Source organism: Charadrius vociferus, unplaced genomic scaffold, assembly GCF_000708025.1.
Source record: "Charadrius vociferus isolate BGI_N301 unplaced genomic scaffold, ASM70802v2 scaffold282, whole genome shotgun sequence".
Taxonomy (NCBI): domain Eukaryota; kingdom Metazoa; phylum Chordata; class Aves; order Charadriiformes; family Charadriidae; genus Charadrius; species Charadrius vociferus.
This window is the reverse complement of record NW_009647731.1, coordinates 9,749,342-9,766,629: the sequence shown is the minus strand read 5'-3', so window position 1 is coordinate 9,766,629 and position 17,288 is coordinate 9,749,342. Positions and strand designations below refer to the sequence as shown.

Here is a 17,288-nt window from a genome sequence, read left to right as displayed (position 1 = left end):
CTGGCTGGGCAGAGCTGCCCAGCCCCTGCGCCATCCCATAACCTCTGCTCTGGGCAATTCCCAGCTTGAGTAACTGAGGCAAGGGGTAAATGAAAGGGTTGCATTGTACGAGCAACGGCCAGGGAAGCCTCACCTCAGTGCCACAGTACTTTTTGGGTTATGGGGAGCTGGTTAGGTGGGGAAACGGAGTAAGAGTCTTGTACAAGGCTCAGCAGAGTGGACATTAGGAAGAAGTTCTGTAGATCCTCCCTTCAAAACCAAATTTTTCCCTACTAAGGCTGTAGGAGAAGGTAGGGAGAAAGGGAGCAGGATCATAGGAGAGCACAGCGTTTGGAGGGTAACGAGGAGGAGCAGGGAGAACGCAAATGGTGGATGGGGTTGGTTTGTGCTGCGTAGGCTGGAAGAGAGAGGAAGCTGGGGAGAACGGCGATCAGGGAGGGCAGAGAATGACCAGCAGTGAGAGACCAGTGAGAACAGCCAAGGGGAAGCAGATTGATGTGTCCTGGGTGCGTGGAAGCACTTCTGTCCTTTGTCCGCTCACCAGAAATTTTTGGGGGTTTTCATGGCACTGGGTCTGCCCTGTATTGGCTCATTGAAATACATGCTTTTCAAAGTAATCATTAATGTCCACTTAAAGTCTGGCTGGAAAAGAAACAGTAGAAATAAAGACTCGGTCCCATGTGTTCTGTGCTAAATCATATATTAAATAAGGGGATGGCCTGGTTCTTCAGGCCATTAGCAGCTGTACACATAAAGCTGCCATTCTGCTTGCAGATGAGAGTGATCATAACAAGAGATTCAAGCTCCTCAGAGCTGATTGTGTTCTGCTCCATTGTGCTTGGCTATTCCCACTTAAATCTCACAGATTTTACTAAGATTAGATGCTCAGATACTTTGAGTCAGGTTCCTAAAATAAATTTTGCAAGCGATAATCAAGAACCACATCCTTTTGCATGAGGGGAGGGGAAACTGAGGCACAGTTAACTCACTGTGCTCTTGTGTCACATGTGAAGTCTGCAGTAGTGGTTTGGAGACAATCCCCAGGTTCTGACTCATGACCTTTAACTAGCAGACTGTGTATTTCTCTTGCAGAGCTGTAGGTATACTTGCTGCTTTGAAGACCAATCTGTCGCAGTCCTTACCCAAATTGGTTATGATTTTGGGTCCTGAAGGGTTTTGTGCAGGCATAGAGTCATGCGTTCATTGTAAAGATATTTCAGTTTGGTGCTGTAATTGCCCGGGAGAGTGAGAGCAGGGCAGCAAAGGAGAGACAGGATTTACACAGGGAAAATGTCGCCTGTGGTCACCATTTGCTCTGCCGTTTCAGACGTATTCCTTTTTTTTTACGTCTGTATTTACTTGGGGCATTTACTGGTAGATCTCAGTATTGGGCAATGGGTATGGAATCTGTGGCTCCAGAAAGTTTACTTCATTTCCAGCGTTGTAATTTCTCCTGTATATAAAAAAGCCCACGTTCCTATCAAGGGAGAGGAGGTGTTCATTCATTTGAAACAGTGGCCTATCTCGCTGTTAGAAAAACAAATAGACTCTACAGGTCCCTACCAACCAAAACTCAGAAGGCTTTGCTGTCGTGCCAATATTTTGTGGGGCCTTAACCTTAGCATTTATCATTCTAGCTACCAGCTGAAAAGGGCATCTGATAGTATAACTCTGCATAGATAGTTTTGTGAGATACTTGCTGAGGTTTAGTTTCATGGTAGAGGAAGGGTTTTATAACAAAGCTTCAGCAGAAGTTACTAAGATCCGTATTTCCAATAAGTTGGTAGGGAGAAAAGAAGGGGTTATAAAAATAAATAGAAGCTGTATTGATTACAGTAAGAGTTTTGCGCACCTTTCTGGTGCGTAGTGACCTGAAGTGGAGCTCTTAGCTTGACTTCTCATGGCCTGAAACTCCTGCTGTCTTCCCTGGGCGTTCCGTGGGTGAGAGGAAAGGAGGCCAAGTGCTTTGTGTCTGTTTTAGAGTTTTTCACATCAGCAGTAAAATTCCTGGAGTCTTCCCAAGTAACAGGTTTTCTGATGGGTAGCTAGCAACCAATTTTTGTGGCATCACCAGCCTTGGATGTAACGTTCTTGTCCCTGGGATAGAAAAATTCAGAAATGTATAGCATCTGTCCTGTCTGTGAGAAGGCTGGCTGGCAGGTAGGATGTAGGCAGAGTCTGGTACACCTTATAAAAGCAGAATTTTAGCGGACTCAAAAACAAACAAGCAAACAGAACAAACACCCGAATACCACTTGCCCAAAAGCAGGTTGACTCAGCTGGAATGAGGCTCTTCTGCCAGCTGTCTTTCCTCCTGTTAGACAGGGTTAACATATTGGACTTGTTCTCCTGCTAAACAAAGCATTATTTTTCTTTCTCTCTTTGCCTTTTCCTGACCAGGATTTGCTTTATAGATGCCAATGTTGTTGACAGTGCCAGAACAAAAGGCAAATGGTCCTTTTACTACACAGGCTGCGGTCATTGTGTTCCACATGCAAAAGGTGCTTGAACTCCTATAAAAGAGTGACAGTGCTGACTTACATACTCATGAATTATCTAACTGCAAGGCATTTTTGCCTCCTTACAGGCAAAGCAGAATTCAAAAATGTGTGTGTGTTTATTTTCAGTTTTATGGTGTTTCCTTTAAAGAGAGCAACTGTAATCCAAGGGTGCAGAGGGCAATGGGGAAGAAATGCATGTGACATTAATTGCTTCTAACGAAGATGGCATTGCTTTCGATTTTTTCCAGAGATAAATGACGGCGAGGGTCACCCAAGCAGCAGCCACCAGACCTTGAAAGGAACCTCAAAATGGGCTACATCCCTGGAGAACCTCCTTGAAGATCCAGAAGGAGTGAAACGATTTAGGGTTGCTATATTAACTATGGATATTTATGTAAACTGAAATTAGGATTTAAAGCTGAATGAGTCTCAGCCTAAATGGTGCAGCTGTGCCAGTGCTGTAAGCACATAGGCGTGCATCCTTCTAGATACGTACCCTGAGCAGAGGTGGCAGAGTTGGAGCTATGGCATTTGCTGAGCTTCTGAGGTAGTGCCTTTTGCCCACTGCCGCTGCAGCCTGTTCTCATAAGGCACGTGGAAGACTTTTGATTGCGTCTTTCTAATTGGATCTATCAGCTCTTGCAAGGATTAACAAGTTACTGTGGGATAAACTACAGTCCTTGAGCCACCGATCTCTCTTGCCAAGCATTATTTATCACTGAGGACTGATCCTGCGCTCTGTATTCTCATACGTTGTCCTTACTTAAGCAATGAGTTACCACTAGCAGCTCCTGAGCCTGGTAACTCCGTGTGGCTCTTATTCTGTGTTGCAGCAGCTGCACTGAAAGTAATTCCCTTTAAGTTTACTACAAAGTGTGGGCTCACGCAGCTCAAAATGCAGGCTTGACGCTTAATTAGGCGTGAGGGTGGTAAGTTGGTTTTTCAAGGCCTTCTTGGCATATTAGCTATAGGAAGAGGAGCTACCTGCTTGAGTGTGGTTTTGCCACACCAAGCACTGATAAAATGCACTGGGATGAAATGGTTTCCTGACAGACTGGTTTGAAAAATGATGTAAACCAGAAGTACAAAACACTGTGATTCAGAATAAAAAAAAAAAAAAAAAAAGTAATCTTGGTGCTATTTAATTCTTGGCATTACTTAACCTCTATTTTCTAACACTTGAAAGTGAAAACTGATGATCTCAGAGCTATAAATATTTAAGTTATTATTTTTTATAACAAAATTTAATGTACATTTTTTCCCCATTTTAAAACGTGCCTCACTTTTGGAGGAATGTGCTTTGTTTAAACACTGTCTAGAGAACGCAAATACATCTTCTGCTTTAGTTTACTTAAGTGAATTTATTGCCACTGATGATCATGTTTAGAAACACTTGTAGAGATTTTACTCATTAAAAAATCAGAAAGATACTAGATGAGAATCTCAAGTGATCTATGACTCTCATTAAAATAGTTCATTATGCTCACCTGCTAATGAATTCATATATTTTTGGATTTCCCTCTGAGGGACGACTGTAAAATTGCTCGGGTTATTTAAGGGAGACTGAAGAAACTCTCTTGTTAGTTACTGATATGCTCTGAGATTAAAAGTTGTTCATCGTTCTCCTGGAATGTGGTTTCAAAGTGCTGAATATATATGATTTGTTCATTTGTGTCTTGGTAGTGTGCAGATGAACTGATGCAGTGGCTCTGTTACACTGTATTACATAAACTCATACCGTGGTAAGGCTAGCCATAGGCGGCTTCTAGTTTTAATAGCTATAGTAGGAAGAGAGAAAAACAATTGAGAAATTGGATCCTAATGTTTGTTTGTTTGTTTTTCTTTTCCCTAGGAATTTTTAAAGAAAGAATTTAGTGAAGAAAACGTTTTGTTCTGGCTAGCATGTGAAGAATTTAAGAAAACACAGGGAAAAAAACAGGTATGTTTCCTAAATAAATTTTACTTGTCAACAAAGTTTCCATAGCAGAACTGGAGCTATAACGTTTCTGTTGCATAACGTGCTCCATGTGAGTGCAAATAAATATATTGGAAGGAATTGCACTGAAATCAAGGCACTGGAATTGTTTGGAAACAAAGCTGGTTCTATTTCAAAATAAAACAAAATGCTGAAATTGTCAGGTTTCCCATGTTTTGAAAACTCTGAATGTTTTGTTGTTGCTTGGGAGCAGCAAAAGGTTTAATTCGGTGATGTTGCATCATCTTACTTGAAAATATAAAGATGTTTCATTCAGGATTTTTTTGAAGCATAGCAGCTATTACATGACAATATACACCATTATAATATTTTATTGGAACATAAAATAACAAACAGCGCAAACAAAAGGTTTTACAATACCACAATGAAAAGTTTTGCCTTTTCAAATTACAAGTTACAAAGCAAAAGAAATTGAGGGTCCATTCAGATTTTTTTGTTTAAATACTTATTCAAATTGATATATACCTGCAGAGCATTTGCATTTTCACGAGAGCTATATTTTTCTAGTAGAAAATACTCTTTTGGAAATTTTTCAGCCAGCCACCTCAGGTAAGTTTTTTTTCCACTGCTTGGATCTTGGTCTACATTTAAATCAGCCAGGCACACAGGATCCACTTTCACATTTAGGCTTTGAAGCCTATAGACTCAGGCCTATAATAAGTACCGGTTTTTGTTTGCTTGTTTCTGAAAAAGTTTTGTGGTTTTGGTGTTTTTGTTTTTTTGGTTTTTTTTTTGGTTGGGGGGGGGGGAATTCCAAATTTATTTCAGCTTTGAGAGGAGGATTCTGTGATCATGAAATGAAATAGTTCCAAAATTCCAGCTGAGCATCGCTGTCCTTGAGAGTCAGGCTCCTAAATCCCATAAGCCCTTTTTTTTTGAAATCCCACCTTTATGCTTTTCACATGTGCGCAACTCTTGTTGCCAAAGGGAGCATTTTAGAAAGCAATGAGTGCAAATGTACAACCCCTTTTGCATTCTTCTGGCCAGAGTAAGCAGAGTACCATGAGAAGGTGAGACTGGGAAAATGCCACTTAAACCTACTTCAAATGGGACCATACATGCTTTGAGTAGTGTCAGAAATGTCAGAGAATAGGAGTCATGTTGGGGAACGGGGCTACTAGGGGCGTTATGAAGTGCAGGTGTAAGAGAGCTGTGTCCAGACTGCAGGATTCCTCTCTTAAGGTCAATCAAATCTTGTCAGCTGAAATTGTTTCCCAGCAGATTTTCAACAAAAAACAAAAATTCCCTGGATTTTCAACAAAACGTATTTTTTACAGGGGAGCCTACTTTCTGTAAATATTCTGTATTTTGCACTGAAAAAGCATTCCCCTCAAAACAATTTGCTTGTTTCAGTTGGGAATATTTTTTGGTATTGATAAATCCATCAAAAATACAAAAATAGTAATTTTTGCAAGAAGAGAAAAATATCCAATTTGACTGCACACTTTGTAGTATTTAGCTGTGTTTCAGCTTTGTGTCTGCTTCCCTCCCTCATTAAGGTCCATGCGTGCAGATCTTCAGAGGAGAACAACTACTCAGGCTATTTTTCTGTAAGATGCCAGGCCTAAAGACAAATAAAGTAAATGAGATGGGAGAAAAGAGGGAACTGTGCTAGATGCCACTATGATGGCAGCAGTGTCGGTAGCTGGAGTGAGGCTGGGAGTTGTCCTCTCCTCTTGCCTGTAAGGGAATGTTCCAACTGCAGCCTGGCTGGGTTGCACCGGAATCACCTCCTGTCTGGGTGAGCACAGTACCATCAGTCCCACTGACCCGGCTCTGTTTTGGCACAAGCCACGGATCTCATTATTGTCAGTCTGTGACAAAGCATTTCCTCTCTTTTGTGCCCAAATGTCCTTACAGCATCTTGGCTGGTATGTTCAATATGCTGGGCTGGGAATCTGAGGATTTTGGCTCTCTCTTCCTAATCCATTAAAATCGTTTACTTTCTGAGCTGGTGAAGCAGAAGTTAGCATCACAGTTGGGCACCAAACGGGAAGAACCCTTTGCTTTGTACAGGGCAGATGTTTTTTCTCTGTACATCGTACAGTGTCTGTGCTAAGAGGTATGTAGCCTTTCTTTGATACCCCTTGGACAGGTATCAAACTGCATTTACAAATGGAAATGGAAGTGGAAAATCCTTCTGTAAGGTCTCTCGTTTTGCAATGGGATAATAATCATGTTTTCCCCTTGCTAAATAATTTCCATCTTTTTAGCTACTTCAGGATTGTGCGTGCTAGTGCAGGAAATGGTAAACTGATGTATAGAGATAGTAATTTAATGAATTCTTGAATGAATTGCCAAATCAATGGACAGAGACATAACTAGGTCCCATTTAGCTTAATTATTCAGTACCAGTCATTACACAGTATGATCAGTCTGGAGTCTGGTACCCACCCGAGCTATTACAGCCAGCTAGAATAAATGTGTTTTAGAATGACACAGACTTACAGTAATTTTTTTATAGCTACTGCTTATGGATGGCTTTGTTTAGATCATTTACAAAGCTAGAAAAAACACCAAAAATAGAAATCTTTCCAGTGTTTATGATAGCATGAAGCATGAATTTGTCTTCTGAAAGTGACTCTTGCAGAAATCACTTTGTATCTAAAGCAACTTTTTACTTATTTTATAACCTGCTTCTCATTAAAACTGGTTTACCACAGAAAGTAGCTCATAGACACTTAGACTTTTGGTCAGATGAAGCTGATTTCAATTTAACCCAGATCAAATGGGATTTTTTTTTCCCCCCTGGTTTTAAAGTATAAGAAATTTTCCATTACTTGACATGAGAGTGTTGGTGTGGGTTCTTTCTTGTTCCGTTTAAACGCGCACAAAGGTCACCACCTGGTCAGCGGATTAAGTATCCATTGTGCCTAGTGTTATTGTCATCCCTTCAGTGTCAGCCTGGAGCGGTGTTTGGGGTTGTATAGGCTGTTAAACCATTAGGCTGATTGGCCCAGTAAACATGCTTCCCTCATGTCCTTCCTGGTCTTCACAGGTAGATGCAGGCTCGCCTTGCTCCAGCTTTCTTTTGGTTGCAAACTGTCTAACTCTGTTAGTGCCACTCTAAGGAAATACCCTGGGCCTTTCCTCAAAGCTTATTAAATTTGATTCAGTCGTTATCCTAACCACAGTCACGTGGGCTCAGCCTAGAAGCTGACATATCAAGCCAGCACAGGCAGATCTTGCAAGATGCTGTGCAGATACATCTTCTCTGTCCCCTTCCTCTTGAACATGAGCCACCATGCAGCCAGGATTGCTGGATCCAGAGGGAGCGCTGGCAAGAAGCACAACTGTTTTGTTGGCTCCCGATTGATGGTGGGAGTGCTTAGGCAGGAGAAGGCAGAAATGGAGTTCAGACCAGACTGCTCCACAAATTTGTGTTTGTTTTCCTGTTTTGGTGAACTAATAAAAAATGCATGCATGTTTCACGGGGCAGGGGAGATTTTCAGCATCTGCAGAGCTAGAGAGCAAGCAGACTACATTACTGGTCTAGACAGCTTTTAGATGGCCTGGATTCAGCCTGTGGTCATTCAGCACAAACTCCTCCCCTCAGCTCAAGACATATTTCTGTATTTTTTTTTTTTAAAGGATATTCTTTCTTTATCATTCCTTTATAATTGAAGTTAAAATAGAAATACAATTTTTAGTGAAGATTGAGGAAGGACCTAAGTCTGCTTGTAGCAGCGAGCTCTGCTGCCACCCATGTGGTCCTCATCTTAGGACACATTTAATTATTAAAATGGGAGTGGTGAGGTTAAGCGAATGAAATTTAAATATTTTATTGGAGTTAGTCATATGCTGTTGTGTTTGTGCCTGTAAATGAAATAAACAACATGTCCATTGTGCTACTTCTTAAGGTTTAAATGTTTCTTCTCTTGCAGCTGAGCTTTAAAAATAAATCACATATTGTAATAAATGCTTCAAACAGCAACTCTTTTCAGGTATTGCTAAAACCCACCATGTTGAGAAGTTTTGTAGAGAACAATTTCAGAACAAAGTATACCTATTCAAGAGTTTCTTTTGCCACTTCCTATGTGGAATGTGGCAATGGTTAAGCAGGACTGGGTAATGCTGCACAGCTGCTAACTGCTGGAGCCTGTTCTGATGAGCATCTGGGACTTCCATTCACCTCATTTGGGAGCCACACATGCTTGAGAGCTGAATTTGACCTTAGGAAAGGAAGTGGGAAAGAATATTGTATCCACTTGAAATAGTGAGGGGGATTTCTGTAGACAGAACTTCATACTCCAAATGGGAATTTGGCACGCATGCTGGGGCAAGCACACAGATGTAAGTGAAAAGTGCCAGAAGTCCTTTAATAACCACCTGTGAACAAGATCCCAGTTTAAGTGTTGTTTAAATTCCAGAGTAGAGTCCCCTGTGCCGAGGCATTAGTTTCAGGCTGACACAGAACAAAGAATGCCACCCACTGAATGGGGAACATGACTGTCTCCTCCGCTTGAACCTGGCTCTCCCTGAATATTATTTGTGGGATATATAAACATACTGGCAGATTTAACTGTACTTTTTTTTTTTTTTAAATATTCTCGTTAAACTGATGCTATGCTGCTGAAGCATAGATGTAGCATAACAGCTGTTCCATGTGCAGCAGAACCTGCAATGTTTAGCTGTGCGTTTCCGTATTTTCCCATTACTATAAAGTCAGGTCCCCTGCATCTCTCCCTACCGCAGCACTTTCACTTCCTTTCTTCGTCATTCTTCCCCACAAAATCCAGAGATCCTCCTCATTTCACCAACCTCCCACACAATCGTCTCGTTCCCCGCCATGTTCTTTAAACTTCCTCACAGTACTTCTAGTTTCATGTTTCCCCTCGAGCCGCCTTCTCTTTCTCTGCAGTGCCCAGCTTGCTCCTGTGTTCCTTGGGTGAGCAGCACCTTGTGTTGTGGCTGACGCGGAGTTATGCATGCATCGATTAGCCAGCTGCTAAGGACGTGCTGCCTGCTCAAGTAGAGTAGATAACTTTTGAACATATACTGCAGCTTTTCCCTCGGTGCACGCGCTGCTTTTTCTCTCCCTTTCCTTTCTCTCGCCTCGCTTTCCCATTGAATCAGTGGGAGGGTAATTATTTCTCAGTCCTTTGCCCCTCTCTTAAATATGGTTGCAGGTTCAAAAGTTATTTAGGTAGGACTGACAGACAGTACAATCATTTACGCTTGCTCATGCGATAATAGCTGAAGGTACCTTTACTGTGTCTGCATTAAGGTATTAACTTTACCAATTAAAGCGTTCACACCTCTGATCGATTGGATTAATTGCTCATTTAGAATAGACATGGCTGACCGAGTCCTCCCTGATCTGTGAGATTGAAAAGATTGGAAATTGATATAAAACACTTCATTGTGACCTAGTGCCACTGGCACGTGGTGTTTTACCCACCAGACGAATACTCTGTATTAAAAAGGAATACTCCTGGAAAATATGTTCCCTTCAGCAGTGAGAGAGTTAACTCTTTAGGCCCTGTGAATTGTCAAACACGTGTAGCTTTTCTCCTAATTATTCCCAAATGTTGATTCTCAGCTGTAAAACATGAAAGAAATTCTGTGAGTCCTTCATGGGCAAGAGTTTAAGTGCTTCCTTCTTCAAGCCCACTTCCCATCAAAGACGCAGCCCCTTAGTTGGTGCTGGTCTGGAGGTGCGGTTGCTCATTAGATGTGCAGTGGGGAACACGGACAAGTGCCCGTACAGTGCCTGATGCTGCGTGGGCCTTGTTTTCAGCGTGCGCAATTCAAATTGCAGCAGGGGAGTTTGCCTCCTGCCTGGCTTGGCTCTCTTCTCCTCCACTGGCTTTCTCTTATCCGATCTTCTGGTCAAGGGAGAGCTTGCATTGAATTTCAGAGGATTGTGGTCACTTTTTTTACTGCTTTGAAGCTTAAAGATGCTAGGGAGGGTCAGAATGTTATCGCTGGTACTGATTTATCGAGAGAAGACCCCTGAAACAGGATTGCTGAAATCAGAACAAACACTAACAAACTGCTTTGTGCAGGTCACACCTACCCTTATTTATCAGCTTTCAGAGGCTCTTAAGATTCTTATCTTTACCATTAGCCAAAAAAATAGTCATTGGGGTTTTTTTTAATCATGTAGCCAGTGTTGCACGTGAGCTGCCCTGAGGTAAAAACGTAGTTATGACAAAGTAGGACAAGGTTATCTATCTGCAGCACTACCTTTGCTTAGTTTTGCCTTGCAGTAAGGGTAATTTTCCACAGTGCCTTTTTTCTCTGGGTTCCTTGCGCGTGCTGGTTATCTGTTGGTAAAAACAGTCTTGTAAATAGTGAAGACAAGGCCTAGTGGATGGGCAGTTTCATACTGGATTCTCAGACTCAAACATCACAACCCGCTGTTTAACCTAAGTGCCGAATGCGGGTAGCTTCCACTAATGTCAGTGCGGTTGGCCTGCAGAGATGTTTTTCCTCCAGTACAAATGAATATACACAAATAAGGTAATCTATGTATATTTGGTTTATTTCTTGTTTTCTTTTGTAATTCAGATTATGTTTTGGTTTTAAGATGTGAACCTCAGGAAGTAAGTGACCCAGAGCAGTCTCCAATGAAACATTAACAAATACAGGGAATATTCCCACAGCAAATAATTCTGTAAATAAATATGTCCTTTTGCAGATGCAAGAAAAAGCTAAAGAAATTTACATGACTTTCCTGTCCAGTAAAGCTTCCTCCCAAGTCAATGTTGAAGGGCAGTCCCGTTTGAATGAGACCATTTTGGAGACACCTCACCCTCTCATGTTTCAGAAGCTGCAGGACCAGGTAAAGTTCTTTTCTTCAAGAACGGACTTTCTTTAGTTTTTGTCTGCTTTTAATGGGCTCTGCTTTCTAACCACAAGCTAGTGTAGGGATTTTTTGTAGGGAAGCTGGGAATTTGCCTACTGCTACCCGTGGCACGGATTGAATAGGTAAGGCACAGAACTGGGTTGCTTCCACATTGGCGATGTTACTGCAGCCACTCTGAGGGCGGATGCACCATCCCTCAGGTTCTTGGCCCCGTCTAACTAGGGCCATTTAGTTAAGTGACTCCACACAACCATGCAAATTACAGTTCAGGACTTTCCTGGAAAATTGGATAAAGTTTTTTCCTGGGTTCCTCTGCCTGTAGCTTGAGAATCACCCGGCTGGCTAACTTTGTGCCTACGTTTTCCTGTGTATTCACTTGTGCTGAGTCATCGCTGATGTTTGTTTCTGTAGTTGCCACTGGTTTCCTTGAGAGCTCAAGATTCTTCACTTTGCTTTGTTTTGGTATTTATATAGATATGAATATAATGCAATTTCCTGAAAAGCCTCCTCTTCTGTGACATGCAGAACTTAGAAGAGGAGTTGGTGTCTGCTTTGCCTTTTCCTGTAGATCTTGGGAGGTCTGATAGAAATTAGGTGACGTTTTGCATGCATGTCTTTTGGTGGTAAATTTTCTTGATATTTAACTTATTTTAAAGCATAAGTTGTGAAGTGAGTCATTCTTATCTGCAGCTTTCCAGCACTTGCAGTCTGTACTATTTTTAATTTCAGTACAATCCTCAGGACTACCTATATTTTCCATTTGGCTCTTTTCTTGTGTGGAGAAACAGCATGCTGATTTAAATAGTGTTTTCAACCCGTTTCACATCAGGTACTGAATACGTTAGTTGGGCACTGGCTGGGTCAATTGAAGTGGTCGAAGGAGCAAAGGCTCTGCTGTCTTTCAAGCAGATTCCAAGTCATTTGCAGTGGAAATGTCTGAAACTCAACGTGAAGAAGCAAAGTTTTTCATGGATGAACTATTGAACTGGGGGAAGGGAAAGAAAATGTTCTGGTAAATCTAAGCACTGTAGTTCAGGGTGAGAGCAAAGCTGGTGAGATTACTGGAGTTACAATGTTCTGCAGTTTTACAGATGAGCACGCATGTGAACAGCCAGGGATTTGTAGTACCTGAACTGGAAACGTGCTAGACCAGTGGTAGAGGAATCCCACTAGTGTGGGAAGAAAATCTCTGAACTTTTAAAACCAAATGCAGAGCATTTGTGGGCTGGTGCAGGTTTCCACTGCTTGAAGCTTCTGTTTATTGCTGTTAGATAATAGTTCAGGAAGAGTTATGGTCTTCTCTAGTTTTCAATCCTTATAAAGTTATGAACAGTGGTATAATTTGTTCTCTAAAGAACACTCTTAACTACTGCTGGCACTGTGTGTCTGAGGCATAAAAAGGCAGAGCTTGAAAGCCCCAGTCTGGTCTACAACGTTACTGGTAACTAGGACTCCAGTTCTCCAGAGACCTACTGATTTAAATGGGGCTACTTGTGGGGTGTGGTTCTGTGCTCATGGGATGCCCTTAAACAAATAGCTTGGAGGCAGTTGTTCATGCAGAACGGTGTTGGGGTGGTTCACAGAAATCTGTAGATTTCAAAATACTTATAGGGTAAATGTTCCTGCTCCATGGAGGCGACGAGAGGAGGGGAGGGAAAAAGAGAATTCTGCTTTTGCATATGATTATAAAATCTGTCTGTTCTGAGAATTTGGCTGACCAGACTCCAGGACATTTTGATTTTAGAGTGCTCTTTCTCTCTGGGACGTGCTTTAAATGATACCAGGAGCAAGAGGGGTCTAAGTTCTTGACACTGACTTATGACATTTTAACAGGTGATGTCTTCCTTACAGTTTTTTTCCCCTTGAGCTAGTTGGATAAATTTAGTTGTATTGTTGTTAGCCGGTGCCAGGACATGTAATTTGACTTTGCATAACTGCATTGATTTGGGTCTACATTGAGAGGGTGTTTGGGGATTTTTAGTTTTCCGACACATAGCTCATAAAGCAAGATTTTCACTGTTTTAAACATGAACTTGAATCTTTAAATATGTAAACAAACAGTGGTTAGTAAAAAGCTTAATCTAATTTATTTGCAAGGGGAATATTTCAGCAAATGCACAGACAAGAACAGTCAAGTTTTGTGTGTTTGCCTTTGTCTGTCCAGGTTCCTTGAGGATGTGAAATGAAAAAGCAGATTGAGATCATTATTATTTTTTTTCCCTCCTAACAAATAGTTGTATTACCCAGCTGTACTATCAGTTAGAAATGAGGCCTGTAAAGGTAAAGCTCCAGTTGTCCCCATATGGATTATCCATGCACGCAGGTCAGAATCCAGAAATTCCTCTTGGAAATTTAGTTACTCTGAGTACCATAAAATGTAATCAGTCATGAAGCATGACTCAGAGAGGCTCTGCCAGTGAAATAATAGGCAGAGAGTGATGTAGGCTTTGGTTGTGCCTCAGTTATAGTTTTGAGGTTTAGTTTTTTCCTTCCCCTCTGTTTCGAGACAAAGCAAAATATAATCCTGACTGTGATACCTGAACAGATTCCAGGCTCCTTTTGTTTTCAGAAAACACCAGATGAGTTCTAGTTTTTTGTCTGAGTATAAATAGAAGAGAAAGCAGTTGTGTTGAGGTACGAGCTTCAACTCCAGCCCTGTGAGAGAAAAGCTGTACTCAATGCTGACTTCGTGCTTCTGTGCTGCCTGTGTTACTGGCTGTGGGAGTAAGGGCGCATCATGGGCTAGTGAAAAGCCGGATGACATGAGTTTAATCCACCACCAATTTTAAACCTCACTTTAACTGGCAAATTACATCTCTACCAGATCAACTTTTTGTGGCAAGTACCTACAACATTTCTGATCTGGCCTGAAACCTGTCTTGGCATTTGGTTGTGTAGTAATCTAAAAAGGGTAGGAGGATTGGTGTAAGTTTAAGAAACATTGGTTAAACCAGTTGTTTCAGTCTAGATTCAGTTTGCAGTTTCAGTATTCTGTAAAGTATTTAGAGGCTTTTCTTAATTATCCAGTGCTCTGCATGTATAATGAGCTATTCTAATGTTCAAGAGTAACTGCAGTCAGAAGGGTGCCTAAAAGGTACCTCTTTTTCTTGAGCTCTGCTTCATCCCTCTGAATATCTTCCAGCTACCCTGCCAAAAGGACACCCTCGGGAGGTTTTGCTCCTGGTGGCTCTGCAGAGTTAAGGCTGCTGTGGGAAGGGACCAGGTAATATCCTGGCTTGTCCCCCCTTGCAGTTATCGGATCATCAGCTGTAAAATCCTACCTAGTGACCATGGCATGCGACCTCCCTATTTTCAGTATTAGGTTTTCAAAGCTGGCTACTGTGAAAACCATAACCTGATTCTTAAACTAATACGGGCATTATTGCAAAACAGTGACTGTGGAACCTACAATATTGTTTGCTACATGCAACCCCTTTTGAAACTCTGAAGTGTGTTTTAATGTCCTGCTTTTTAGTAATGCTTTAGTACTAACAGAACAAAAATACATTAGAATTTATATCTTGTCCTTCTCATTTAAAATTTAGTTTTGCTTAGGTCATTGATTTTGTGTTTTTTCTTCCTCTTACCAGATATTCAATCTCATGAAATATGACAGCTACAGCCGCTTCTTAAAGTCAGACATATTCCTAAACCATAAGAAGTCTGAGGAGCAAGAGGAGAATTCACCAGAGGCTCAGACTGCAGCTAAAAGAGCATCAAGAATTTACAACACATGATACAACGAATCTCTTCAGGAGAGGCAATACAATAACTAAATTACACTCAGGAACAGTCTAGGTTTATAGCAGTTGCATTTAGGGCTTGAAAAGCTCAAAACCTTTTTAGGAGATACTTACCTTCTTAATTGCTTGAACGACTAATTGTTTTTGCATGATAGCTAATAACCAAGCACCCATGGAAAGACTGTTTTCTTTGCTAAAAGGCTGAGGTATTCCTCCATGGCATGAATTGCATTTCATATTTCACGAGTTAAAAGGCTTTCAATTTTTGTATTTTCTTTTGTGAAGCATCATGATGATGAAAAATGGGAGATGGGGTGGTGGGTTTTTTTACTTTTGCCTTGTAGTTTTTATTTGTGACCGGCTTTTACATCCTGAATTGTGGGGAGAAGCTATTGAGGAGTACATTTCACATTGTTTTTTGGATGAGTCATTCATAGCAAACTTAATCATTAAGGGACAGCATCTTTCAGGGTTAAGCTCAATAGAATCCAGTCGCTTCCTATGTAACTTTTTTCTTTCAAGGTGATACCTGTTCTGCTTTGCCTTTGTTGTTGAATCAAAACACTTCTCTAGTCATGATTTTAATTTCTGTATTTCTTAAATTTGCCCCACTTTTGCAGTAGACAATCACCTTCTTCAGAGGATGGAATGACCTATATTCCCTTGGGAACAAAAGCTCTAAGATAGAGGGAATCTCTGAAGAACTTTTAACAGCCATTAGGAAGCCTGACAGTTAATATCCCACTCTGGGCACACTGATTTCAGCGAAACCTGACCGGGGCGTGTCCTGCATGTCAGCCTAACATCAGTGTCTGATGCTGGTATTGGGAAGCATCTGATCTCTTCTAGGTCTCCTGAGCAGTCCTGCTCTGTGCAGCAAGAATACTTTGGCAAAGGACCAACCAACAAAGACTGGCTTTGTTTTGCTAACATCCTTCTACGAAAATCACCCTGGCCTAATTCTGTTTCCCCCAGAGAAAGATTTCAGGGTTTCCTAATCATAACTTTCGATAGCTGCTATGGAACAAGGGGTTGATGTTGTGGTTTAGCCATTCTTATATCAAGGTTGAGAGGAAGGGGAGTTTATTTCTGCCCAGAGTAATCAAAGATGAAATGTCAGAGTGGTAAAGGAAGATGCTCCCAAGGAGTTTTCCATATCATCCTGGGACTGTGTCAGAGCTGAAAAGCACATTTTGGCATACAGTTTTTCACATGTTCATGTATTTTTGAATTAGTTCACTGCAATGTTACTAAATTGCAGTTTAAGTTGGGAAAGCATTTTAGCTACATGCTCTATTTACAAGCTTCGCAGTGTGTGGTCTAGCTGTTTCACATTCATTATTTACTCTTTCATTTTTTTGCACTGCTTTTCTTGAACATTTGTTTATGTGCTGGCTAGTCTAAATGCACAGTTAGCTTTTGATTGCTTTATAGTTCTTTTTTGTTGGAAAGGCCAGGTATGTTTTATACATTACTGTCACTATCAATGTTTTAAAACTAAGTCTAGATTGTAATTTTTGAGGATGCAAACTCACTTGGTAGACTTGATTATTTCTTTTAACTCTGAGCCACTCTTGCAGGTAATGTGTAAAGAAAATTGTATCCATGGGCTCTTCCCTAGTTAGATGTAAGAGCAGGAACGGGACTTTGGATTCTTCCCCCAGAGCTAAACGGCCTGTTCATTTTTAGGAAGTCAGAGAAGAGGTCAGTGCCTCCATATGCATGTTTAAGATGTCATTCTTACGCGCTGAGTTTATTTTCCTTTTGTGCTCTCAAAAGATTTAATGGTGAAGTCATAGTCTTGCTTCAGGCACTTTCAGTGGTGTTTGACCTTATGCTTAACTTGTATTTCAATGTTTTACTGAATAGGAACAAAATAAGCAAGTACATGAATCCTTTTTGTTGTGATGGGACCTAGGAAATGGGACCATCCAGTTCTGGACTTGCCAACTGTTTGTAATCTCAGGATTACCTCTTTTGAAAATTCACTGTAATAACGAACTCTTAACACCTGCCACAGCAGAGGATGGAACTTCTGAAACCATTGGACTGCTTAAACACATTTAGGAGTTGGGATTTGTCTCTTCCCAGTTATTGCAGCAGACGTCTTAGTGATACAGAAAAATGCAGGTTGGGGACCTTCATGGGAAAAATGCAGAATGAGCTCTTACCACATTCATCACATGGATGCACAGTAGATTCATTTTTAATCATATTGATTTTAAAAATGCATGAGT

The 17,288-nt window shown here is 41.1% G+C and overlaps 1 protein-coding gene across 1 annotated transcript; it reads left to right on the top strand.

Moving 5' to 3' along the window:
- The first annotated feature begins 1,394 nt into the window (after positions 1-1,394).
- Positions 1,395-15,045, top strand: RGS10 (regulator of G-protein signaling 10). Its single transcript, XM_009881652.1, has 5 exons — positions 1,395-1,398; positions 2,750-2,868; positions 4,354-4,440; positions 11,141-11,284; positions 14,899-15,045. The coding sequence occupies exons 1-5, from the start codon at positions 1,395-1,397 to the stop codon at positions 15,043-15,045; spliced, it is 501 nt and encodes a 166-aa protein (XP_009879954.1).
- The last annotated feature ends 2,243 nt before the right edge of the window (positions 15,046-17,288 follow it).